General features: G+C 48.2%; 1 protein-coding gene across 1 annotated transcript; it reads right to left on the bottom strand.

Annotated features, from left to right (window-relative positions):
* Positions 1-2,553: 2,553 nt before the first annotated feature.
* Positions 2,554-5,148, bottom strand: LOC119331237. The gene is made up of 4 exons (XM_037604412.1): positions 4,143-5,148; positions 3,872-4,066; positions 3,519-3,798; positions 2,554-2,852 (listed from the first exon to the last, which is right to left on the bottom strand). The coding sequence occupies exons 1-4, from the start codon at positions 5,076-5,078 to the stop codon at positions 2,782-2,784; spliced, it is 1,482 nt and encodes a 493-aa protein (XP_037460309.1). The 5' UTR covers positions 5,079-5,148; the 3' UTR covers positions 2,554-2,781.
* Positions 5,149-21,442: the final 16,294 nt, after the last annotated feature.

Genomic DNA, 21,442 nt, shown 5'->3' with positions numbered 1-21,442 from the left:
TGGGAGGGGAGGGGGGGATTTGAGGGGGAGGAGAGCCTTGGGGGCGACGGCAAATGGGGCGAGGCCCGTGGGGACGACGGCACCGGGGTCGGTCGGTCCGCCGATCCGGGAGATTTCGAGACGGGAGGGGAGGGGTGGGGTAGCACGTGTGCGGTCGGGTTCCCTTCGGGCTCTGGGGTTGGGTCAGGTCGGTTCGCGTCCTGACGTCACCACGTGTGTGTACCGAGAGCGTGCCTCCGTGGGCCTGCCTCAACGCCTTATTTTAAAATCGAGCTTCTCAGTCGAAATTGGCCTTGGACGCTCAACGTGTTCGCTGCTTAGACAACTCGAACGCACGGACGTATTTCATCTCTTCGAGTTCGTTGGTGCACCCCTTGATCCCAACTCCACTCATGTGGCCGGTCAGTCCACTAATCAGAGGATAACAAGGCAACAACGTGTAGCAGGTATTTAGGGCGGTTCCTATTTGGCATTTTCAAGTGCCCGTACTGTGTATTTTACAAACGGGTGCCTAAAGCGCCCCCGTGCTGGGCCAGCCCATGTAGGGTTTTTTTCCTAGTTTTTAGATCCGGAACAAATGCACAAGTTGGTTGCAATTCGAACCAACAGCCTCCCTCATTGATACACACTGGTGTAACCACCACACCACCCAGTGGGATCTAACAACTTACAACCTTTTCTTTCTTATATTCTTTCTTTTTTCCTGTTCGCTTTTTTTTCTTTTTCTTTTTTCTTTTTCCTCTACCCAGTTCAACGATTGTTTGCAAATACGCGAATTTTTTCTTCAAATTGATGATTTTTTTTTTGAAATTTGATAAACCTTTTGAAATTTGATGAACTTTGTATCAAATGGATGAACCTTTTCACTTTTAGTGGTTATTTTTTGAAAATCCATGATCTTTTTTCAATTTGTTTTTCAAATTTGATGATTTTTTTAAATTGGAAGATTTTTTTAAAAAAATTATGGGTTTTTAAAAAATTGATGTACTTTTTTCATATCAGATGAACTTCTTTTAACTTGATAATTTTTTTTTGAAAATCAATGATTTTTTCTCAAATTAGATGAACTTTTTTTATTTGATGAATCATTTTCAAATGGATGAACTCTTTTCCAAACTCGCGATTTTTACCTTATTTTTGCGCTTTTTTCAAATTTATGAACTGTTTTTGAATTTGTGGTTTTTTTGCAGTTCTACCTTTTCTAAACCAAACGGTCAAACAACAACAGGAGACCCGCTCAACTTTCATTTTTCGAGAATCTGGAAGACCTGCTCAACTTTCTTTTTGAGGGGTGGGAGACCCGCTCAACTATACTTGCCCATGGGAAGCCCGGCCCGAAAAAGCCCGACCCGGCCCAGCCCAACGCTGCTCCCGGGCCAGGCTCGGACCTAGATTTTGAGCCCGATGGCCGGGCCGGGCCCGTCGTTTTTACACTTTTCTGAAGGTCAGGCTGGGCTGGCCCGAAGCCCGACGGGCTTTTACGTGTTCGGACCGGGCTCGGGCCCAGAAAACAGGCCCGATGGCCGGGCCGGGCCGGGGTTTTTCTGCGTCGGGCTTGGCTAGGCCTGGCCTGAAGCCCAGCCCGGCCCAAGGTATGGTCAAGTATACGCTCAACTGTGAACGAGCAAAGAAATCGGCTGCGAACCGAGCGAGTGAAGGAATCGGGACCGGAGCGAGCGAGCGTGTTGAGCTGGGCCAACAGCGTGGCTGCGTGAGCGCCAGTAGCGCTAAGGGCATGTACAATGGTTGATAAGATAGTCTTATTTTAAGTTTTGCATGTAATTTAGAGATGACAAAGAAAAATGTCTACAATGGGTCATCTCTTAGCCTTATCTTCAATAACTAGTAAATTCCTAAAAATATGATGAGACATATTGTGCTAAGATATCATCTCTTGTCTTCTCTTAAATAAGAAAAGACAAACCTTTTCTCTCTCCTTCACCTCATTATTTATCCTAAGATAACATCATTGTACATGCCCTAAGTGGCGCAGAGAGCGCCCAATAGAAGCTCCCCGTATTTAGCCCGGCAATTGCAAATGGTGCACGGGCACCACCATGGTGCCGGTTGCCGGTTTCAAGAAAAACATTTTCTACAACGTAAAAAATGATGAATTGTTTTGTAAACACACACACACACACACACACACACACACACACACACACACACACACACATGTATAACACATATGTACAAATTTTCATGACATTTTACTTCCACACGTGGCGTAGGAAAAAAATGTATTTTCTAATGGGCAGCTTTTTGTTTGTTTTTGGGCCAGAACTTTTTTTTGTACAGCGTACAAATTACATTTTCCAAAACAAAATTTCATGGATCCTAGTGAACACATACAAGTTTCCACAGAATTTTTATTAATTTATTTCGGAACTTCTAAATATGTTTTTGGATTTTCACACCCGCATTTAGCCTGATTATTCTCAGCTATCACAGAGCCATTTGGTTAACCACAGCTATAAGCAGAAAGAGCTGTAAGGTGAACATTCACTGCAGGTCATTTTACCCCCGCTGGAAACATGCAGAGCGTAGTCGCAATGAAACAACAACGCACAATTGTAACTGAAACCATAGGTTTAAAATGACAATCACCTTCAAGTAATTGACTGAAGACATAGATAGACTGCAGTTAACTTCAATAGTCAAATGGCATAGAAACCACACAAGATTTAACTGAGCACCTTAGATTATAGCTAGTGCAGTACACTGACAAAAGAGCATGCCGGATGATCGGTTGAAGCAACCAAGCAACGTCCTGAGACCTTGTCAATGAACACCCTGAATCAACACACCCGAGAATCTCATCGACGGGCAATTTTGGCTGTCGTGCATTAACCCTGCAGAGGAGACAAATTGAAAAAAGATCCCGTCAGAGCATCGCAACCAGCAAATGTGGAGTTATATGTGTAGGAATGTTTGTCAAATAAAACACAATATACTGAGAGCAGAAAGAAACCCAAAGGCCAATGAAAAATTCAGATGAGACAGCAAACTTCAGGTAATCTAGAAACTGTCTTTTTGCTACTGAATAAAACGGAATACATGCTGACAACAGAAAGAAATAGCAAAGTCCTTGCTGAACAGAGTTTAACTGGGACTAATAATTTGTACGAAACCCCAAGGCCAATGAATTCAGGTGGGACAACTTCAGCTAACCAGGAAACTCAAATACAAACACACAATAGTAGGGCAAGATGAATGAAGAAGATTGTGAAATGCAAACGAGCAATTTTAGGTAAGGAAGCCTGAATAAAAATATTGAATTGTTGTTATCATCCAATCCACCAATCAGTTTCTATTTCTATCAAAATATGAGGGTGCGAGCACACAAATTCGGCTGAAATATAGTATGTTAAATTAGCTAATAAACTGGACATGCACAACCAAACTCTATAATTGGCATGCCAACCCCACATAGTTGACAAATCTTACACAACGATTAACAGTTATATCTTTGTTTTGTGTAGGAGGATGCTAATAATGTATGCCAAACATATACTCACCAGAACTGTGATAAACATCGCATTTCACAGATGAACACGCCTTGAAGATGCTGTATATCTTTGCGCATCCCTCATGACTTGCCGAGGTCTCTTCTGACAGCTGCACACTCATTCTTTTCAACGTCGGTGCACATCCAAGTATCAATTGTAATAAATCAAATTCATGATCCTCTCCTTCGAAGCCATCGAACTCCACTTCTTTCAGAGCAGTCAAGGAGATAGTCTCAAACCTCCAGTTCCGAAACTTACAAGGACAATGTAGCCGGCATCCTCCTTCCATCTAAAACCCAAAGTGTATATCTGAATAACCACACAAAGTATTATTGGCGTATATAATCAGAGCAGAGAATTACCGCTGATCTCTTCAAGATGACCTTAAGCCTCCGTGTAGCAGCACGAATTTTATCCATCCCAAGGAGATGAAACACAAACCCTCCAAAAGCATGCCCCTCTGCTGTGAGATGTAGCTCTAAACAAGAGAAGGCAGCAACCATATGTTTCTCTATCTCCCGCGTAAAGTTGTCCGCCTGAGCGTGTAAAAACGAGTCCTGAAAAAACAATTTGCCAAGATATACATCATTCAGAAATTAATTTAGTCAAGAGCTTGCAGTAGAGGGGACGCACCGCACGGGCATGAATTTGCAGCGAGGATAGCTGTCCTTGTCTCTCTGCCGTCTGTAGCCGCAGCGTCTTGAGGCTCCAAAGACCAAACACAATGTGGTGCCCCAAGTAGCAGCAGTTCCACGAAACCTTCTCCACCATTGGTGCCAGGACGGAGATGCTGATCTCCCCGCCATTGGCAAATGAGAGGGCCAATTGCTTAAGTGCGGGCGCAACGATGTCCACACGTTGTGTCTCTCTGACCCGGTGGTGCACAACAAGCTCCTGCAGCGATGGGGAGTTGACCATAATGTCGCACTTGTAGTTAGGAAACAAATCCCTGGTGACGCGGAGCGTGCGCAGGCGCGGGCAGCAGGAGAGCAGGGCGTCGAGCTCGGTAGTGCAGTACGACAGGGACAGCGCCTCGAGTCCGGGGAACTGAGCGCCGGCTGGCACGCGGAGGGAGAAGGGGGTGGAGAGGCCCAGCGAGATGGAGGTGGCGCGGTGCGAGCAAGGCAGGTCGACGGCGACGAGACGGTCTGCGAAAGCAAGGCCGGTTAAGCGGGAGGGGAGGCGGAAGTCGAGCTTCTCCGGCTGGAGCCGCGCGGCGGCGCGGAGCAGCGAGTTGACGCCGGCGCTGTCTGTCCGCTGCTCCTCGGGGACGCAGATTTCGAGCAGGGAAACCGCGTGCGGGGGAGGCAGGACGCGGCCGAGCGCCGCCTCGAGCGAGGGGAAGGGCACGTCGCGGAAGACGATCTGGCGGAGGAGCGCCCAGAGGCCGCGCCACCGGCGGGAGAGGACGCTGGTGCGCGCGGCGGCGCTGGCGCAGGGGAGGCGGGCGAGGAAGAGGAGGAGCACCTCGTCGGGGAGGGCGCTGATGAGGTCCGCTCCGCCGCCAGGGCTGCCTACCTCTTGGGTGGAACTCCGGCGAGGCCAGCGAGGCCCCGAGCTCCCCTCCATCGACGCCCGGATCTCACCTCCGACGGAGTGACAAAATCAGATGGGGATGCCTGGACTAGCGGACTACCAGTCGTACAGCATCTCCCTTTCCTTTTTCTTCAGAACGATAGGCCTTCGAGCATGTCTGGCGGATGTGCGTACATTTCCTGGCCCATTAGGCCTCCTTTGGTAGAAGTGGGCCGGAGGGGTTTTCAGCAGATTTTCCTCGCGTGGCCCAGAACCCTTGTAAATCCCCGTTAGCCCATTTGGTATGCGGGGTTTCGACGGCCCAACCCCCTCCGATCCCCTCCTATACCCCTTTCCACGCGGTTCAAAGCCTTTGAGGAGTGAGGCGTGGATTTGGGAGGAGACAAAGCCGCCCGCCGCCTGCTCACCGCATTCAAAGTTTAAGTGTCGCATTTGGTGTAAATAAAGCACCTCATCTACAATCCAATTACCAATGCCTGATATGAGCCATTAGAAAAAGATGTCAAATATTGTAGCGTCATGAGAAAATAATACAATAAGTTAATTCTACATATCGTACGAAAACATGATTGTAGAGGCAAGAACTTCAGTTGACTCGATAGCAATCACCTGATCAAGTAAAAGGGCTTTTGTTCCAATCTTCTTCCAGCTTGACGAGTCTGTAAAATTGTCAACAGACATCGGTGCAAAAAGAGCATCTGGACCTAGTTTAGAAAATTGGAGGAACAGTTTCAGACTACCAACGGTACTTGAGTGAGCTAACTTGTACAAGATTTGAAGTATAACCAGGTAATTTACTTTGAGCTTGTGAAAACACCTACATCATTGAAAGTGCGTTATATCGACTAGAGGGAGGGTGAATAGGCAATTTTTATAAAATTCTTCACTGAGGAATTTGCTGGTAAGCAAATTCCTTAGCGAAGAACTACCAGCAGCGGAATGAGTACTCAAAAGTAAACATAACAGAATACAAGCATAGTCATCATGATGAAATGAAGACAGACACATAGTACAGAAGCGTAAACACAGGATAACACATGATGAAGACAAACAGACTGAAGAAATTGAACTGAGGAAATTGAGAAAGTCTTCAGTCAAAATCTTCAAACAGAGATATGAACAAGCACACAACATAGTTATGAGGAAATGAAAGAGTTGAGAAAATAGAACCAGTAAGCTTGGTGAAGACAATGATTTGGTAGACCAGTTCCAACTGCTATCTCAGTTGTACGTCTGGTTGGAGCAGCTGAGTATTTAAACTTGAGGACACACAGTCTCGGACACCCAGTCCTGAACACGCAGCTCAGGACACTCAGTCCTCACCGTATTCTCCTTGAACTAAGGTCACACAGACCTCGTCCAATCACTCGTGGTAAGTCTTCAGGTGACTTCCAAACCTTCACAAACTTGGTCACTCGGCGATCCACAATTCCTCTTGGATGCTCTAGACCATGACGCCTAGCCGTCTGGAAGAAGCACAGTCTTCAAAGGTAACAAGCGTCGGATCCACGCAGGATCAATCTCTTCAGTGATGCTCAATCACTTGGGGTTTGTAGGTGTTTGGGTTTTGGTTTTTTGGTTTTTTCCTCACTTGATGATTTTCGCTCAAAGTCCTTGGAGGATGGGTTGCTCTCAAATGACAAGTGTCAGTTTCTCTCGGAGCAGCCAACCAGCTAGTGGTTGTAGGGGGCGGCTATTTATAGCCTAGGGAGCAGCCCGACATGATAAGACATAAATGCCCTTCAATGATATGACCGTTAGGTGGATAGATATTTTGGGACAGCTGGCGCATAGCACAACAACGGTCGGAATTTTGAGTAGCAAAATCCTCAGGGCTATCATGTTCCTCACTGTGTAGGAAATCCGCACTGGCGAATTCCTAACTCCTTAGTCAGAACAAATTCCTCAGAGACCAGAAGAACTTCGTCTCTGTCACTGAAGAATATGACTGGACTGTATGAGATTTCCAATGGCTTCACTCGAAGGGATTGGTAGGTGTAGGATTTTGAGTTGAGCATCACATGGAAATTTTTCCTTAGTATTTCCTCGACCCCCTTTAACAGTATGGTGTTTCCTATGACTCAAGAAAGAGAAAATGAAACTATGAAAACAAAAGTCTTCACGCTTTATGTTCCTCGAATGAATACCAAGTTTTCAAGGTCACACCATTTTCTTCACTTTCAAAGTCTTCAGAAAGTCTTCAGAATACCAAAGTCTTCAGACGAAGAACTTCATTTTAGGGGTCGACTTTCTCTGTAAATATCAAACTTCTCATACACTTATAGACCTGTGTACACTCATAAACACATTAGTCCCTTAACCTATAAGTCTTCAATACACCAAAATCACTAAGGGGCACTAGATGCACTTACAATCTCCCCCTTTTTGGTGATTGATGACAATATAGGTTAAGTTTTCAACGGGGATAAACATATGAAGTGTAACTACTAATATTGTGGAATTTGATTACAAGATATAGAAGAACTCCCCCTGAAGATGTGCATAGTGAGGAATTTGCTTTTGAAGCAATGCATACTTGAAGAGTTGAATCATGGAGATCTCCCCCTATATCTTGTAATTCATACACGCATTTGATATATAACAGTGAAGAATTTGAAATGCATGATGAAATATGGTGACTGATGTAATTCAGCATGCGTGCAATAATATTAACGAGGAATAATCATGAAAAAAAGTATCAAGAGTATCAGAGCACCATCGGGTTTAAGTTTACAACTCGATCCAATAAAGTCGCAGAAGAACGAGAGTTGTAGCTTAACAAAAAACGCCCATATAGAAAGACCCGCTTGAAGACTAACTCAAAATTCTCCCCCTTTGTCATCAAATGACCAAAAGGAACGAATATGAGGACTAATGCCCCTGAAGAATATCAAGTTGATGAAGGAGCGCCGGCGTTGTTGGGGTCGTTTGTTGTAGTAGGGCCTGCCGCAGTGTCGTCCAAGTCTTCATTTTCATCAGTGTCGCGCGATGAAGAATATGAGCTGGCCACCAGAGAAGGAACCTTGACCTTCTTGAGTTTCTTCGGTGGAGGTGCAGACCAGTCAAAATCTTCTTTGAGACCCATGATCTTTAGATCTTCTTCATCATACAGATGTGACAGGATTGCCCAGGTGCGACCGAAGACTTGATGGAGGTAGTAGTGGTTTTTCTTCACTGCATTGTGTGTGGCAGTCATGTTGTGAAGAAGTGAACCAAACTGACGCTTAACCCATTTGTGATTTCGATCCACCTTCTGGTGAAGACTAAGCAGAAGTTCACGGTCAGTCATCACGCGCGGAGCAGTGGCTTGAGGAGTGGACTTGGGTGCATTGGCAGAGTCATATGTGGCAGAGTCATCATTGGTGGAATAAGATGCAGCTTTGCGAAACTGACCATCCAATGGACGAATGCCTTCATCTATTACAGCTAGTGCCTTGCCCTTTCCATCAACTGAGGAATATGTCTACTTGAGGACTTCAATTGGGGGCAAGTAGCTGAGGTGATTCTGGAAATCAGCTTTGTAGTTGAGTGAAGACCTTGTCCTGAGGAATCTCATAATCCAAGGTGCATAAGGCTTTAGCTCAAACGGAGACAGTGCAATATTGGCCATAGTCCTCGTGAAGAAATCGTGATAATTGACAGGAATGTCATGAACGATGTTGAATACCAGATTCTTCATGATGCCAACAATTTCCTCATCAAATGAGTCGTGGCCTTTGATAGGACTGATTGTCCTTGTAAGAATACGATAGACAGTTCTGGGCACGTACAGCAATTCCTTCACGAGGAATTTGGTTCTTCGTGCCTAACCTGGCTCCAAAGGTTTCATCAGCACCTACATGTAATGATGTGTGAGCTCAGGTTCACTGTAGATGCAGCGAACTTCTTCAAGGGGAGGACTGAGTGGTAGAGCACGAAGCAATTCAGAGGCTGGTGTAGTGTAGTGAGTGTTTTCAGACATCCAGTCCAACACCAGGAATTCACATTTTCAGCATCTCCAGTGATGTGTAGCGTTGCATAGAATTGAAGAATCAATTCTTCATTCCAATCGCAGATGTCAGAGCAAAAGTTTAGCAGTCCAGTGTCGTGAAGAGCACTGAGGACTGGTGCAAAGCACGACAGAGATTCCATATCCACGTGAGGAATATGTTTATGGTAGAAGATCTTCTCCTTATTGAACAACACTGAGGAATAGAAATTGGCTTGACTAGCAGTCCAGAAACGCCTCTTCCTAATGCGAGCAGAGTTATATGGGTTGTAATCTTCGAAGAATACGTGCTCGCCGAAGAAATCATCAGCCTTGAACTTTTGCTTGCGTGAGAATGGGTCCTTTGGCTTCGGCAGAGGAGTGTCAGTGAGTTGCATCACGACCTTAGGAATCTCAATCGCAGGTTCTTCAGGCTGAGGAATTTCTGGTGCCTCCTCAGTGACAGTCTGCGTCATTGGTTGTTCAGCAGCAGCAGTTTCTTCAGCGCTAGTGGCTGGAATTTCCTCATGGACAGATGCAGTGGGATGAGTTTCTTCAGAGCCCATATGTACAGTTTGTGTGGAGGGACTAAGGAATTTGCTGTAGAGGGGTGAACATTGGAGAGTTTGGATGCCGACTTCCCAGAATTCATCACTAATTACGGGTGTGGAGCAGCCAATGTCCACATCTTCATCTTCCATTTCTTCAACGCCAACCTCTTTAGTTGTGAACTGAGGCATAGGCGAGGAGATGATAGGTGTTGAAGGGAGCGCATCCACTTCAATTTCTTCATCCAACGGTTCAGACGAAGCAGCGGAAGGAGTTTCTTCATCAGATCCGCTGGGGATCACATATTCTTCATCAAAAGGAACAAGGTCCTTTGATGGCCTGGTTGAGATGGGAACAACATCAATCGGATTTGCAAATGAACTTGTCATAGGCTTCATTTTCTTCGGAGCTGAAGAATCTGAAGCAGCTGATGCTTTCCTTTTCTTTACTGCAGCACGCTCTGCAGCCTTGGTCTTCTTCACAGCTGATGCAGATGGAAGGATTAGAGTTGAAGTTGGTGCAGGAGCAGCTGAGGACTTTGGCGGAGGAGCTGAGGACTTTGGAGGAACAGGAGCAGCATGAGGAATTGGCTGTGAGGGCTTTGAGGATTCTGGCCGTGAGGGCATTGCTGAGGAACTTGGCCTTGAGGGCATTATTGGTGAAACACTTGGCTTGCGCACAGGCTTCTTTGACATAGCCTTCTTTGGCTTGACAGCAGAGGCCTCAGCAGAGGCAGCAACAGCAGCAGAGTCTTTATTGAATTTCCTCACTGCTTCTCTAGCTTGCTTAGCCAACTTGGCTTGGCGCTTGGCCCATTCATCAGGATAGTCCTCACCGCGCTTGAGGCTAGTGGGATCAGCGATTTGGCAAGGTGCCAATGGAGGTCTTGGGCATGGAGGATTGAGTGCGAATTTCTTCATGTACTTAGGAGTGACATATCTGTATTCCCTCCACTCTCTTGCCCATCTCCTCTCTATCTTCTGAATGCGCACTTTGCGCTCATTCTTGGTTTCCTCAGAAGGTGTGCAGTACCCAACATATATTTCATCAGGGATCTCAAACGTTGTATTTACCTCAGGCCTCTTTCCTCCCTTCTGTGGCTTCTTACCATCAGCCATTTTCTTCAGTTGTGGAATTTGAACAATTGAATTCTCTGAAGAAGTATGCAACTTTTCTTCGAGGAACGCTGCAAATGAGTTAAGTTGATGAGAACCTAGTGATTCAGCAGCTGACATGTGTACCTGTGAACAGAGTATAGTTGCGAGGAATTTGGAGAGGTCATATGCGTTCTCAGAAGGTTTCGTAAAAAGAACAAGTTAGAGGAATTTGACCAGATGAGTCTTGAAGAATTTCACTAAGCGTTCTTTGTCTTAGGTTCCAGAGATGTGTAGATTAAAAATCCACACATTTGAGGAATCTTGAAGAAAAACATGGCTTAGAGAAACGAATCAAGAACAGATGACCTGTGAGGTGTTTAGTGTGTGAATCTATGAAGAAAAAACACCTTTGAAGATTTTGAAGATAATCATTCTAATCAACGAGGGTAGTAAAAGTAACTTTTAATTACCCTGGACGAAGAACACGACGAACTGGAGTGAGGAGATGTGAAGTTCGTCTGTGCAGATCTTCCACACCCTAACTTGGCGGAGGAAGACGGCTACGGCGGCGGCGGAGTGAAGATTTCTGTGGTCGGCGCGAGTACGTCGGCGACGAGGTCGAGGCAGTGAAGCTCTTCCTCACGGCGGCGCTAGGGTTTGAGAAGCTCGAGCTGGAGAGAGATCTAGCGGAGTAAAAGAAGTGAGGAAGGGAAGGAGGGGTATTTATAGCCACGGTGAAAAACTGCTCGCCCGAAGAAATTGGACGAATGTGCCTAAGGGAGTCCTGGATTAGGGGGTGTTCGGATAGCCGAACTATACCTTCCGCCGGACTCCCGGGCTATGAAGATACAAGATTGAAGACTCTGTCCCGCATCCGGAAGGGACTTTCCTTGGCGTGGAAGGCAAGCTTGAAGATACGGATGATCAGATCTCCTACCATTATAACCGACTCTATGTAACCCTAACCCTCTCCTATGTCTATATAAACCGGAGGGTTTTAGTCCATAGGACAACATACACATCAACAATCATACCATAGGCTAGCTTCTAGGGTTTAGCCTCTCTGATCTCGTGGTAGATCAACTCTTGTAATACCCATACCATCAATATTAATCAAGCAGGACGTAGGGTTTTACCTCCATCGAGAGGGCCTGAACCTGGGTAAAACTTTGTGTCCCCTGCCTCCTATTACCATCCGGCCTAGACGCACAGTTCGGGACCCCCTACCCGAGATCCGCCGGTTTTGACACCGACATTGGTGCTTTCATTGAGAGTTCCTCTGTGCCGTCGCCGTCAGGCCCGATGGCTCCTACGATCATCAATGGCGATGCAGTCCAGGGTGAGACCTTCCTCCCCGGACAGATCTTCGTCTTTGGCGGCTTCGCACCGCGGGCCGATTCACTTGGCCATCTAGAGCAGATCGAAAGCTATGCCCCTGGCCGTCAGGTCAGATTCAGAATTTTAAACTACACGGCCGACATCCACGGGGACTTGATCTTCGACGGATTCGAACCACTGCCGAGCACGCCGCACTGTCACGACGAGCATGATCTAGCTCTGCCACCAAACAGTGCCCTAGAGGCCGCACCCGCGTCGGCTCCGACCCCTAGTTCGGAGCCGGCCGCACCGATTGAGGACGGGCAGTTGGACACCGCCTCGGGGGTTGAGATCCCAACGGTGATCGAGCCGAACACCAGCCCTGCACTCCGCGAGACTCGTGACTCCGAGGAGCCGGACTCCTCTCCGGACCCCGACCCCCCCGCGCCCCTGCCAATCGGATCCGATTGGGTGCCGGTCATGGAGTTTACTACCGCGGACATCTTTCAGCACTCGCCCTTCAACGATATTCTGAAGACACTGGAGTCTCTCTCTCTCTATCAGGAGAGCCCTGGCCGGACTACGGTCAACATGGTTGGGATTCGGACGATGGAGAAGTTCAAAGCCCACCCACCACCCACTTGGTAGCCACTGTCGACGATTTAACCGACATGCTCGACTTCGACTCCGACGACATTGACGGTATGGACGCCAATGAAGGAGATGATAAAGAACTAGCGCCTATTGAGCCCTGGAGCGCCACCTCGTCATACGACGTATACATGGTGGACGCACCAAAAGATGACGACGAGGAGCGGAGGGACGCACAGAAGGATTGTTTCCTCGAAAAGCAGTCAAAGCGGTGACGCAAGCGCCGCCCCAAAACCCGCCTCAACAGAAAATAGCGATCACACAGACCCAACGCTGGAGCAGGGCGAACCGCTGCCGAACAACGGTAATCCGGATAATCAAACTGAACAAACAAATCCTATCAGGGATAATGGTCCAGACGACATAACGCCGGACAGGCACCCGGAGCAGCAGAATGCCCGTAAAAGGCTCGTTGCCACCGCGAGGAGCCTTAAAAAGCAGAAGCGAAGGCTCAAGGCCGCGCAAGACACGCTCCAATTCAGATGGAGCAAGATACTCAACACCGTAGCAAGGTACGGTGACAATCTCCCCTCCAAGAGCTACCCAAAGCGGAAGCTGCTACCCGAATTCGATGAGGAGGCCTTAGACCCCCCACAACCAAATATCAAAGCAGCCATCCGGTCGGATAAACGACCCCTCTACCACCGCAGAACGGCATGCAACGCCGCTCACAATACAACATGCGACCCATGCGAGGGCTCGCACCCAAAGGACGGTGCAACAAGATCCATCTATGGACCACGCAAGTGCGCCCCAGCATACAATGCAACACAATAAACATCCGAACAACGCGGCACACCCAGCTACAGGGGTGCCGCACACCCCCTATGTTTCACCGATGAGGTGCTAGACCACGAATTCCTAGAGGGATTCAAGCCCGTAAACATAGAGGCATACGACGGAACAACAGACCCTGGGGTCTGGATTGAGGACTATATCCTCCATATACATATGGCTCGAGGGCATAATCTCCATGCCATCAAGTACTTACCTCTCAAACTCAAAGGGCCAGCTCGTCACTGGCTCAAAGGCCTCCCCGAAAGCTCCATTGGAAGTTGGGAAGAGCTCGAAGACGCCTTTAGGGCAAACTTTCAAGGGACGTATGTGCGACCTCCGGATGCGAACGACCTGAGTCACATAACTCAACAGCCCGGAGAGTCTGCCCAAAAGCTTTGGAATAGGTTTCTTACTAAAAAGAACCAGATTGTCGACTGTCCGGACGCCGAAGCCTTAGCGGCTTTCAAGCACAGCGTCCACGACGAATGGCTCACCAGACACCTCGGCCAAAACAAGCCGAGAACGATGGCCGCATTAACAAACCTCATGACCCGCTTTTGCGCGGGTGAGGACAACTGGCTAGCCAGATGCAGCACCAGCGACCCCAGTACATCTGAAGTTAGAGATGGAAATGGGAAATTACGGCGCAATAGCAATAACAAACGCCAGAATAAAGAAGACAACATGAAGGGCACGACAGCAAACACCGGATTCAAAGTCCCTCGGTCAAACCAAAAGCCGCCCTCCGAAGGCACCAGGGATGAACTGTCCAACCTCAAGAAAATCCTAGACCAAGTATGTCAGATCCATAGTACCCCTAGCAAACCTGCTAATCATACCCACAGAGAATGTTGGGTCTTCAAGCAGTCCGGCAAGCTTAACGCCATACACAAGGGGGAGGATACACCGAGTGAAGACGAGGACGACCCTCCCAAGCAAGACAAGGGGGGACAAAAGAAATTTCCACCCGAAGTCAAAACAGTAAACGTGTTACACGTGATCAAGAGAAAAAACAATGCGGCACTCCCTGAAAAATATACCCAAGTGCCTGTCACCGTGAAGTCCCGCCACTGGTCGTCCCAACCGATCACCTTCGACCATCGCGATTACACATCAAGTACCCGGCATGCAGGATGGGCTGCCCTGGTATTAGACCCAGTAATTGGCGGATACCACTTCACACGAGTCTTGATGGATGGTGGCAGTAGCCTAAACCTAATATATCAAGATACAATCCGCGGGATGGGGTTAGACCCAACACAAATTCGCCATAGCAATACTACCTTTAAAGGAGTAACGCCAGGCCTAGGGGCTCGTTGTACGGGCTCCCTCCTACTACAAGTTATATTCGGCTCCCCCGATAACTTCCATCGTGAGCATTTAACTTTCCACGTCGCTCCGTTTAAAATTGGCTATCAAGCACTACTCGGACGCGAAGCTTTCGCTCGCTTCAATGCAATACCACACTACGCCTCCCTAACACTCAAGATGCCCGGTCCTCGTGGCATCATTTCAGTGCACAGAAGTATCAAGCGATCTCTGCGTGTCGAAGAGAGTGAGGCTGCCTTGGCAGCCGCACAATAAAGGCGCCCGGACCAGCAAAAGCATCCAATAGGTCGTCAAGACCTCAGTCACAACTAATCAAGTCCGGCGCCTCTACTCATATCGAATAAACGGTCACACCCCTATCTTTCAGAAGTACAAGGGGCTCAACGCACGCAGACGAGTGGCGATTTCTTCTTATCTTGAATTATACATGGTTTCTTTAGAAAACTATCCTTTTGCACGACAACCTTTTCACCTAAATTCCTCTCTTTTACAGATGATCATCGTGCTACACCCGTCCAGGATACGGCACAACGGAGACACAGGCGCAGACGTGCAGCAGGGACCCGACCCAAGGATTCTTTTTAGATTAAGACCCTGCGTAAACCTTTTTTACCGTCTCTTGTTGATACGTATCCACTGTTGAGTAGGATGCTGACATCTTGGCATGTGCCCACGCCAGAACAATGCACGTACCTGGACACAAGGGGCTTCTTACAAAGGCCATTCTTCAGGCCCGGTTTATACCACAAAGACCGAATACCTTAGGGAGTGTTCGGCGTCGCGAGTTTGGCTCTATATGCATCAGCTCTGAATCATTGTCTTTGGTCAAATGTTGGGTTTGCCCGGCTCCTGCGTTTTGGTGCCTTACGTTCCGCTTTACCAGCTAAGGTAGCACCAGGAGAACTACTGCGATTGTGCCCTGGTTTATCCGGACGAGCACCTCAGTAGAGAAAGCCGAAAACTGACTGTCATGATCTAGCGTGAGACTGGTCAACCACTCGATGACTCATGGGAATGTTAGAATTCCTCCGCTTTAACGAAGGGCCGCTTTCCGGCCAGGCATATACGCACCCCGGGATCGGGAGAGTGCGGAGCCACCAGGGGCTATCTAGTAGCCCCACTGTCAAACTCCTATGGCTAAGTGAAAGTGTTAAAGCATTATAGTCCGGTAGCCTCGCTCGCTCCGCTATCACCTCCTTAATAGGACCAAGACATTGGGTTAAGTGTGAATGCGTGTTTCTGTGAACACCTCCGCATTATATGCGTGGGGGTTGAAGCCGACAACTGCAATCTTTCAGGTTATACTCATGTATACATAAACGGCCGCCCAGGAGGCAACACATTACTTTCAGGCAAAAGTATAAAAGTAGCCTCATAAAAATTTATAAAAGCATTTCGCTTACAATGAGATTACACGTCACTCAAACATAATATTTTTTGAGCACTGGGTCTCTATCAAACGAGCACCCTCAAGTACTTCCTCAAAGTAGTGCTTAGCAGCCCTTCGACCTATGGCCGAATCCTGCGCTGCAACAGTGGTAGCATCCATCTCTGCCCAGTACGCTTTAGCACGGGCAAAGGCCATCTGTGCGCCTTCTATGCACGCCGACCTCTTCATCACATTTATGCGCGGCACCACATCGAGGACCTGCTGCACCAAGCTGAAATAGCTGCTCAGTTTTGACCTTCCAGGCCATAGCTGATCCACAATAGACCTCATGGAGAGTCCAGACAACCTATTCAGTTCAGCCCATTCGGCTAATTGGTCCGTCAACGAAAGCGGATGCTCGGGAGAAAGGAACTGCTTCCAAAACAGCTGGTCTACTTCGCGGTCCGTATGACTCTGGAAGTACTTGGCCGCATCGGCAGCGCTCGCCGCCAAATCCATATACGCATCCTCCAAACTCCACAGCCGATCCAGAGGGGCATACCATGGATCTCTGTACTTCCTCTACAGCATAAAGGACTTCCTGGCTACAATATCCCCGGCTTCCCGCAGCTCCTCCCTCTTCGCCCTCATAGCAGAGCGGGGGTCTTTTCCCGTTATAGCAGCCTTCTCAAGGTCCGATGCCTTCGCCTGGTTTTCCTTTTCAAGAGTCCCACAACGGTCTACAGCGGCTTTTAACTCTACGGCCATATTGGCCATCTTCTTCTGGCTCTCGCCATGTGTGGCCTTCTCGGCTCGCAACTCTTCGTCCGCCTTCAAAGCAGCCACATTACCCAATCTTGTTTGTTCCTTGGCTCGGGCAAGTTCCGCCCGCAAGGCTTCAACAGTGGCAGCTCCATCTACAGTCATAACATGTTAAAAACACTGGCATCATACTCTTCCTATTTGGCGTTTACCAGACAAGGATACTTACCCTGCGCCTCGTTAAGCCTTCTGTTAACAAGCTCGATGTCGGCATCTGCCGCATCCAACCGCCGTTCTAAACGGGCAAACTGGCTCGTCCGGTTGGCCACCGGAGCTTCCATCTCCTGCACATAAAGGCAGTATGGTTATTACCTGGGAATATGATCCTCCATTCGTCATTGTTTTTGACGACAACCAGAGTCTCAGGGGCTACTATATACACAGGGCACACCTAGCATGTGCAGGACTATTACACATTCCTTTTTTACGTACCTCAAAGCCTGTCAGTAGACTCATAAAAGCTTCATGAAATCCGCTTTCGGCGGACGATATCCTCTCCATCACCATATTCATCAGCACACGGTGATCGTCTGAGATGTCCGCTCGCCCCACCAACTCCCTCAGAACGTCCGATCGCACACTAGACCGGGTCGGACACTTTTGTCCACTCTCTTCGGGAGCCAGACACGGGGAGCCTCGGGGATCAATAGGATCACCTTCTGGCCTCTCCGAACTCGGAGAGGCCCTCCGCGACGACACTTCGGGGTCGCCCGCTTCGGGAGCGGAGGAGTCCGGAGGAGGCATCTCGCTCTCCATCATCTCTGGAAGAAGATCCCCTGAAGACGAGCTCATTTGAGAGGGGCTAAGGCCCGAACTGCACAAATGTATGCAGTGGTTATTTTCTCAGAAGAAAGGGATGGCATATCTGTACTATTAAAGTTTTCGGGTCACTTACGACTCTCGGGAGAATTGATCCCCCCGTGGACTTGGTGCGGCAGCAGCACCCCCAAAGGTAGGGCCCCCGGCGGAAGATTTCTTCTCCCGTTTGGAAGCTTCGGCTTCCAAATTCCCGGGCGTGGTCCTTTTCCTCTTCCGGTCGTCTTCCTTCACGGAGACGCTCGCTCCCTCGGTTAGAATAGGTAGCGTTGGGGGCCCGCATCTGCCCGTATTATCCTCCACAGTGTCTTCCTTCAAGGGATCCGGGCAAGGTGCGGCCTGGAGCATCTTTTCCAATATCGGATTCTCCAAACCCTCAGGGAGGGGGGCTGAACACCGAATCAACTTCGCCTTTGCTAGCCAGTCCTGGTCGAAAAAGCAAACTCTCACAAATAACTTCATAACGAAGGAGAGATAATATGTTCGGCCGGAAGATTCCTTACTTGTTCGGCGGCGCGGTTACTATTTAGGCCCACGTCCTCGGTGAATTCCGGACACTCTACTTGAGATCCGAAGAATAACTTATACATATCCTCATGCGTCAGGCCGAGAAAATTTTGAATGGCACGCGGGCCCTCGGGAGTGAACTCCCACAAGCGAAGGGGCCGACGTTTGCAAGGCTGGACTTAACGGACCAGCATAACTTGTATTACCGCGACCAAACTGAGATCTTTGTCGAAGAGATCTCGAATGCGGCTTTGTAATAAGGGCACGTCCTTGGCTGGACCCCAGCTCAGTCCTCTGCTGATCCATGACATCAGTCATGGCGGAGGGCCCGAGCGAAAAACGGGGGCGGCCGCCCACTTGGCGCTTCTAGGAGTCGTGATGTAGAACCACTCCTGTTGCCACAATGCAGACACCTCTGGGATGGAACATTTGGGCCACGAAGCTCCTACCATATTGCGTATTGAGGCGCCTTCACACTCTGCATGTTGCCCCTCAATCATCTTCGGCTTTACTTCAAAGGTCTTGAGCCATAAACCAAAGTGGGGGGTAACCCGGAGGAAGGCCTCGCATATGAGAACAAAAGTCGTGATATGCAGGAAGGAGTCCGGAGCTAGATCATTTAAGTCTAGCCCATAATAAAACATCAAGCCCCTGATGAAAGGATCCAGTGCAAAACCTAGACCTCGGAGGAAGTGGGGGACGAACACGACGCACTCGTTGGGTTTGGGAGAGGGGACGGCCTGCCCCCGGGGAGGCAGCCGATGCGATATTTCGGCGGTCAGATGCCTGGCCTCTCTCAACTTTTTGATGTCCTCTTCCGAGATGGAGGAGGGCATCCATCGGCCTTGAAGGCTGGATCCGGACATGACTGAAGGTTCGGAGCACCTGACCTGAGCTTCGGGCGTTTGAGCTTGAGGTGGGGGAAGGATTCGATTGAGCACGGGAGGGAAAAGTAGAAGCTTTGCCCCTTTATAAAGAAGGGTGGATATCAAGCGTCCTCCCCGTGTCCGTTTGGACTTGCCTATGATCTAGGAGTCCTAGAAGCGGTTGGGTTACCCACGCCCATGTTGATGAGAATCCCGTGATAAGGGGACACGATCTCTGCTTTAACAAGACGTGCCAAGGAAACCACCTCGCATGACACGCTGAGGTGGGTAATTGAACGACTCGGATAAAGGCTTGGTCGTGGTGTGTCGCGCCACGGAATACGTCAGCAGATTAGATTTGTGGTAATATTATTATTCTCTCTATGGCAATATGTGGAAACTTATTTTACAGAGCCGGACACTATCTTTGTGTTCAAAATCTTCTATCAAGTACTTGGAGGAGGAACCCGCCTTGCAATGCCGAAGACAATTTGCGCGCCGGACCCGTCGTCATTGAAGCCTGGTTCAGGGGCTACCGAGGGAGTCCTGGATTAGGGGGTGTTCGGATAGCCGAACTATACCTTCCGCCGGACTCCCGGGCTATGAAGATACAAGATTGAAGACTCCGTCCCGCATCCGGAAGGGACTTTCCTTGGCGTGGAAGGCAAGCTTGAAGATACGGATGATCAGATCTCCTACCATTGTAACCGACTCTATGTAACCCTAACCCTCTCCGGTGTCTATATAAACCGGAGGGTTTTAGTCCGTAGGACAACATACACATCAACAATCATACCATAGGCTAGCTTCTAGGGTTTTGCCTCTCTGATCTCGTGGTAGATCAACTCTTGTAATACCCATACCATCAATATTAATCAAGCAGGACGTAGGGTTTTACCTCCATCGAGAGGGCCCAAACCTGGGTAAAACTTCGTGTCCCCTGCCTCCTGTTACCATCCGGCCTAGACGAACAATTCGGGACCCCCTACCCGAGATCCGCCGGTTTTGACACCGACAGTGCCCCTGACCCTTCTCATTCGCATGACATGTGTCACCCACGTAGTGAGAGGTGGAGATCGTGTTAGATCGTAGGTGAGTGGATAAGTGTATCGTGGGATGCGGAACGGTTTGAGCGGCAAAGCCGAAAATTTCGATAAGATAGGTTTTAAAGTTCCGTTTGCAATTTCTTCAGCTGACAAGGACACAGTGAAGATTTTGAACGAGTTTCAAATAGAACGCACATGAAGAATTTGTGAACAGATTGGGTTGAGTATAGCATAGAGGGGAAGGGTCCGATCACATTCACTTAGCAGAAAACCAACTTGAAGAAATAGCAATAAGTGAATGCTGTAGAGGACATAAACTCATATATATATAGCCAATGAAGAAAAACGACGGAACCAGTGAAGACTATGCAAAGTTGAAGAATATGAATAATTTGAGGAATTTCAACTTTTCGTGGTGGCGTGATCCACCGTATAAGAATGATGATTTCAGACACCGCGTACAATTATCGTAGGGTTCTGAGAATCAAATTCTTCATTAATTTCTTCACACTAAGAGTGTTATTCTTCATTGATTGAAGAAAAACGTTTCTTCATGTGTTGCACATCTAAGTCATCAATTTTGCATAAGTGTTAGGATGAGTGTCCTTTTCAAAGAACATTCGAAGATTCTAGGATATTTAGCTCACACCGCAAATTGCTAAATCTCTTCTCATCCAAGGGCTTTGTGAAGATATCGGCTAGCTGTTCTTCAGTCTTCACATGCTCAATAGAAATGTCGCCCTTCAACACATTCTTCATGTTGACGCCATAGTCCTTGAGAGTTTGCTTCATCCATAGCAATTGGGCACAGCAAGAACCAACGGCAATGTACTCAGCTTCAGCAGTAGATAGTGATACGCAGTTCTATTTCTTCGAGGACCAACAGACCAAAGATCGTCCGAGGAAATGACATGTACCAGATGTTGACTTGCGGTCCACACGATCACCAGCATAGTCAGAGTCAGAATATCCAATGAGATCAAAAGTCGAGCCCTTGGGGTACCATAATCCAAGTGTTGGTGTGTGAGCTAGATATTGAATAATATGCTTCACAGCCTTATGGTGTGATTCCTTCGGTGTAGCTTGAAATCGGGCACACATGCAAACACTAAGCATTATATCTGGCCTAGATGCACATAAGTACAATAAATAACCTATCATGGAGCGGTATACCTTATGATCAAAGTCAATACCATTTTCATCAGTGCACAGAGGGCCATTTGTGGGCATAGGAATTTTGACGCCTTTGCAATCTTGCATGCCGAATTTCCCCAGTACATCCTT

This window comes from Triticum dicoccoides, chromosome 7A (genome assembly GCF_002162155.2).
Source record: "Triticum dicoccoides isolate Atlit2015 ecotype Zavitan chromosome 7A, WEW_v2.0, whole genome shotgun sequence".
NCBI lineage: Eukaryota > Viridiplantae > Streptophyta > Magnoliopsida > Poales > Poaceae > Triticum > Triticum dicoccoides.
Note: the sequence above shows the minus strand (reverse complement) of the source record. Positions and strands in the feature narration are given on the sequence as shown.